The following is a 5,000-nucleotide window of genomic DNA, read 5'->3' as shown; positions in this document are numbered from 1 at the left end:
ACACACACAGACACACACACACACGCACACACACACAAACAGAAAGAGAGAGAGAGGTGGAGGGAGGCTGATGCTGCCAGCACACACTCTGACAGTGAGCTGCAGTGAGGCTAGCTGGTTAGCATGCTGTGGATAGAAGGCTAACTTACTGACACACACACACACACACACACACACACACACACACGCACACACACACACACACACACACGCCACACATGCAGTGATGCAGTGCCCAAGGCTTCCTATTGGATGGTGAGTGATGGCAGATCAAATCTCTTCGTGTGTGTGGTCACTTAGGCCTCTGTGTGTGTGTGTGTGTGTGTGTGTGTGTGTGTGTGTGTGTGTGTGTGTGTACAGTTATGATGACAGTTAATGGTGTTGCCATGGAAATAGTCATGTATCCTGTGCTGTGTGTCGGTTGCCGTGGCAGCATTCTGACATGAAAGCATCATTGACCAGGTGATCAGTTGGAGTCAGGAGTTCAAGTTCTGCTACTGGTTCTAATGGTTCTACTGGTTCTACTGGTTCTACTGGTTCTAATGGTTCTACTGGTTCTAATGGTTCTACTGATACCACTGGTTCTACTGGTTCTACTGATACCACTGGTTCTACTGGTGCTTTTGGTACTGCCAGTACTGGTACTACTGTTTCAATTGGAACTTTTGGTACTGTTGGTGCTACTGGTTCTACTGGTACTGCTGGTACTGCCGGTACTTCTGGTTCTACTGGTACTGCCGGTACTGTTGATATTGCTGGTTCTACTGGTACTGTTGGTACTACTGGTTCTACTGATACCACTGGTTCTACTGGTTCTACTGGTGCTTTTGGTACTGCTGGTTCTACTGGTACTGTTGGTACTACTGGTTCTACTGGTACTGTTGATATTAGTGGTTCTACTGGTACTGTTGATATTAGTGGTTCTACTGGTGCTTTTGGTACTACTGGTTCTACTGGTACTGTTGGTACAGCTGGTTCTACTGGTACTGTTGGTATTACTGGTTCTACTGGTACTGTTGGTACTACTGGTTCTACTGGTACTGTTGATATTACTGGTTCTACTGGTACTGTTGATATTACTGGTTCTACTGGTACTGCCGGTACTGCTGCTTCTACTGGTACTGTTGGTTCTACTGGTACTGTTGGTACTACTGGTTCTACTGGTTCTAAGTTATAATATGTTTCCAGTAGTAAAACATGTCACCTGCTCTACTTGCCAGCTGATTGGATGATCTGCTATAAAGCTGTTTGAGCTGCAGCGTGTCTCCTCTGGTTCTGGTTCTGGTTCTGGTTCCGGCTCATACGTTGCTCTGAGTGAGACCATAACACTCTGCAGGATACATCCCTCAGCTCAGGTTAATCAGAGGAGGTGAAGTTAACATGAGTGTGGACTATAAGACACAGCGGTGATGTTTATGAGGACGAGCTGCCTGCTGGTAGATGTTGCTCTGGTCTCTGTAACAGAAGCTGCTTTAATAAACTTAGTCTCATGCAGATAGGAAGTGTCTGTCGGGTTAGGGTTGGGTGTCAGCAGACTGGAGTTCAGTTATAGTCCCATCCTACATGAAGCTTACTGAGTTTTAATCACTTTCTGATGTCACATTTATAAAAGTTGTGTGAGTTTGATCAATGAGTTTATCGAGTGACTTCCTGGAACTGACAGCAGGGTGATCACATGATCGATCACGTTCTGTGTAATTATCACTTTTTAAAAAGTTCACATCTTTAAATCATTGAATGATGAATCGTCTGAGATGGAAACTAAACGGTGCTGCAAGACGTCTGCACTTTAACTCTGTCAGCGTGTTCCTGAAGTTTTCTTTCTAGATTAATTCAAACCTTTGTAATTCTAACAAAGTCAAACAACAGAAAACACTGTCCCATTAATACAGACACACTGATAAGCCTCCCTGTCCTGTCTGCAGCTGTACTCTGTCTAAACCTAACCCTCCTCTGTCGAGCTCTGATGTTAATGGTTAAACTGGTTAAACTGGTTAAACTGGTTGATCAGAGTGATTGATAATCAAACCATTGCAGATTTATTCATATCTGCATTAAATAGATGATGATGTAAATGTGGCTACATGTGTGTCCACAGGTACGCATGTAGCCAAACCTCAGATTGACGGACAGCTCACGTGGGAGGGCGGAGCCTGTAGGCGGAGGTGGTGATGTCAAAGCGAGCGGCAGGGGGGCGGGGGAAGGGGGAGCGACTTGACGCCATGGCAACCCTTCAGGCAGCAAACGAAGAGCTGAGAGCCAAACTGACCGACATCCAGATAGAACTACAACAGGAGAAGAACAAGGTGAGGACTACAACTCCCAGAGTTCTGATGGTACTTCTGTAGGACTACAACTCCCAGAGTTCTGTAGGACTACCAAGTTCTGTCAAACTACTGTAACTGCCTGTCTGTCTATCCTCCTATCTGTCTCTCTCTCTTCCTGTCTGTCTCTCTTCCTATCTGTCTCTCTTCCTGTCTCTCTCTCTCCCTGTCTGTCTCTCTTCCTGTCTGTCTCTCTTCCTGTCTCTCTTCCTGTCTGTCTCTCTTCCTGTCTCTCTTCCTGTCTGTCTCTCTTCCTGTCTGTCTCTCTTCCTGTCTGTCTCTCTTCCTGTCTCTCTTCCTGTCTGTCTCTCTTCCTGTCTCTCTTCCTGTCTCTCTCTCTTCCTGTCTGTCTCTCTTCCTATCTGTCTCTCTTCCTGTCTCTCTCTCTCTCCCTGTCTGTCTCTCTTCCTCTGTCCTGTTCCTGTCTGTCTCTCGTCCTGTCTCTCTCTCTTCCTGTCTGTCTCTCCTCCTGTCTGTCTCTCTCTCTTCCTGTCTCTCTCTCTCTTCCTGTCTGTCTCTCTTCCTATCTGTCTCTCTTCCTATCTGTCTCTCTTCCTGTCTGTCTTTCTTCCTGTCTCTCTCTCTCTCCCTGTCTGTCTCTCTTCCTCTGTCCTGTTCCTGTCTGTCTCTCGTCCTGTCTGTCTCTCTTCCTATCTGTCTCTCTCTCTTCCTGTCTGTCTCTCTTCCTATCTGTCTCTCTTCCTGTCTGTCTCTCTTCCTGTCTCTCTCTCTCCCTGTCTGTCTCTCTTCCTGTCTGTCTCTTCCTGTCTCTCTCTCTTCCTGTCTGTCCTGTTCCTCCTGTCTCTCTCTCTTCCTGTCTGTCCTGTTCCTCCTGTCTCTCTCTCTTCCTGTCTGTCTTTCTTCCTGTCTCTCTCTCTCTCCCTGTCTGTCTCTCTTCCTCTGTCCTGTTCCTGTCTGTCTCTCATCCTGTCTCTCTCTCTCCCTGTCTGTCTCTCTTCCTCTGTCCTGTTCCTGTCTGTCTCTCCTACTGTCTGTCTCTCTTCCTATCTGTCTCTCTATCTTCCTGTCTGTCTGTCCTCCTGTCTCTCTCTCTCTCTCTTCCTGTCTGTCCTGTTCCTGTCTGTCTCTCGTCCTGTCTCTCTCTCCTCCTGTCTGTCTCTCCTCCTGTCTGTCTCCAGGTGAGTCGTCTGGAGAGAGAGAAGAGTCAGGAACTGAGAGCCGAACATCACCGGGCAACGGTTGCCGTGACGGAGCTAAAGACCAAACTTCACGAGGAGAAGCAGAAGGAGCTCGCTATTACCAGGGAGACGTTACTACGGCAACATGAAATGGAGCTAATGAGGGTCATCAAAATCAAAGACGGAGAGATTCAGCGTCTGAACGGACTGGTGCTAACGCTGCGGGATGGATCCGCCGACAAGGTGACCCATCTGGACCACACCTGTCTGCTTGTTTACCTGCTTGTTTGTTTGCTTTTCAGGTGAGAGGGAAATACAGTTCCTCCTCCTGTCCTTCCTCAAATCCATCCATCACTCTGCTTACCCAGGTCCAGGTTTTAGTGGCAGCCGGTTAAGCAAAGTAGCTCCTATGTCCCTTTCAGACGGATCCGAGGTGCTCCCAGACCCAATAGGCTATACAATCCCTCCAGTGTCCTCTGGGTCTGTCAGAGGACCTGATGGGATATATAATCCCTCCAGAGTGTCCAGGTCTCCTCCAGGTTTGTCCAGGATGTCTCCAGAGAGAGAGTTGTCTGGGAGGGTCCTGATCAGATGCTGAACCACTTCAGCCTGAGAAACTTCGTCCTGCTGCTCGAGCTGCAGTCATGAAGGTAAGAAAAAGAATTGACTGATAAATGTAAAGTGTTGCCTTCCGGATCAGCTTCCTCTTCACCAGTCTGCTACAGAGGCATCTTCACTTCGGACGTGGCACCGATCAGTCAGTCTGTCACGCTTCATTTGACCCTTACCTGCCACCACCATACTTGAACTCTTTCAGCAACTCCCAACCAGAAGGGAAAGAGGGAACTGAGGACACGGACAAAGCTCTCATTCAACTCAATTGAATGACTTGTAGTTACGGCTCCAGTCCTTCGTACTCCTGCAGTGCTCCAAGTTCATAAAACACACGTAGACTAGATGAACAAACTTCCATCCATGAGCCTGTTCGGTACCTGTCTGCTTTGAACAGTCTGATTTCTTGTTCTCAGCCTTCCAGGGGTCCGGTGGGTCCAACCAAGGTCCTACTCTGCAATGGAGACACAACGGCTGAGAGGACCGAGTGAGAGGACGTTCTTGTAGAGTTCCTGCCTCCTAAACTTTACCTAGGACTTCTTTAATGGAAACGGGACTTATGACACTGTCCAGCCCTGATCCAGTGATCTGGTTTTCATACTCCGGCTCCTTCTACATCAGATCGGTGCTGTTTCTCATGGAGGCAGTCTTCGTGTCCTGGTCCCAACCTGGTCCCACCCTGGTCCCCATGAGTGCAGAAACACATTGCTGTAGTCTCTTGGTCTGCTGCTGGTAACCTCATGACTGGACTACTGCAACTCACTCCTGGCTTGACTCCCAGCATGCACTGCAGAGCGCTTGGTTCTGGTCAGCTACTTGTGCATTTGTGCAATGACTCCGTCCTCTAACACTCGATTGTCTCGCTTCGTTTGTGAGTCACTTTGGATAAAAGCCAAATGACAAAATATAAAGTAAGTGAAGGACC

The 5,000-nt window shown here is 48.1% G+C and overlaps 1 protein-coding gene across 9 annotated transcripts in view; it reads left to right on the top strand.

Moving 5' to 3' along the window:
• Positions 1 to 2,171: 2,171 nt before the first annotated feature.
• Positions 2,172 to 5,000, top strand: part of jakmip3 (Janus kinase and microtubule interacting protein 3) — a 20,480-nt gene continuing 17,651 nt past the window's right edge. For all 9 annotated transcript variants that reach the window (XM_053341628.1, XM_053341627.1, XM_053341626.1 and 6 more), the window contains exons 1-2: positions 2,172 to 2,306; positions 3,464 to 3,706. In XM_053341628.1, the coding sequence (XP_053197603.1) occupies positions 2,172 to 2,306; positions 3,464 to 3,706 (378 nt within the window). The remainder of the gene's footprint in view (positions 2,307 to 3,463; positions 3,707 to 5,000) is intronic.

The sequence above is a fragment of the Scomber japonicus genome, chromosome 20, assembly GCF_027409825.1.
Source record: "Scomber japonicus isolate fScoJap1 chromosome 20, fScoJap1.pri, whole genome shotgun sequence".
NCBI lineage: Eukaryota > Metazoa > Chordata > Actinopteri > Scombriformes > Scombridae > Scomber > Scomber japonicus.
This window is presented reverse-complemented; position numbering and strand designations above follow the sequence as displayed.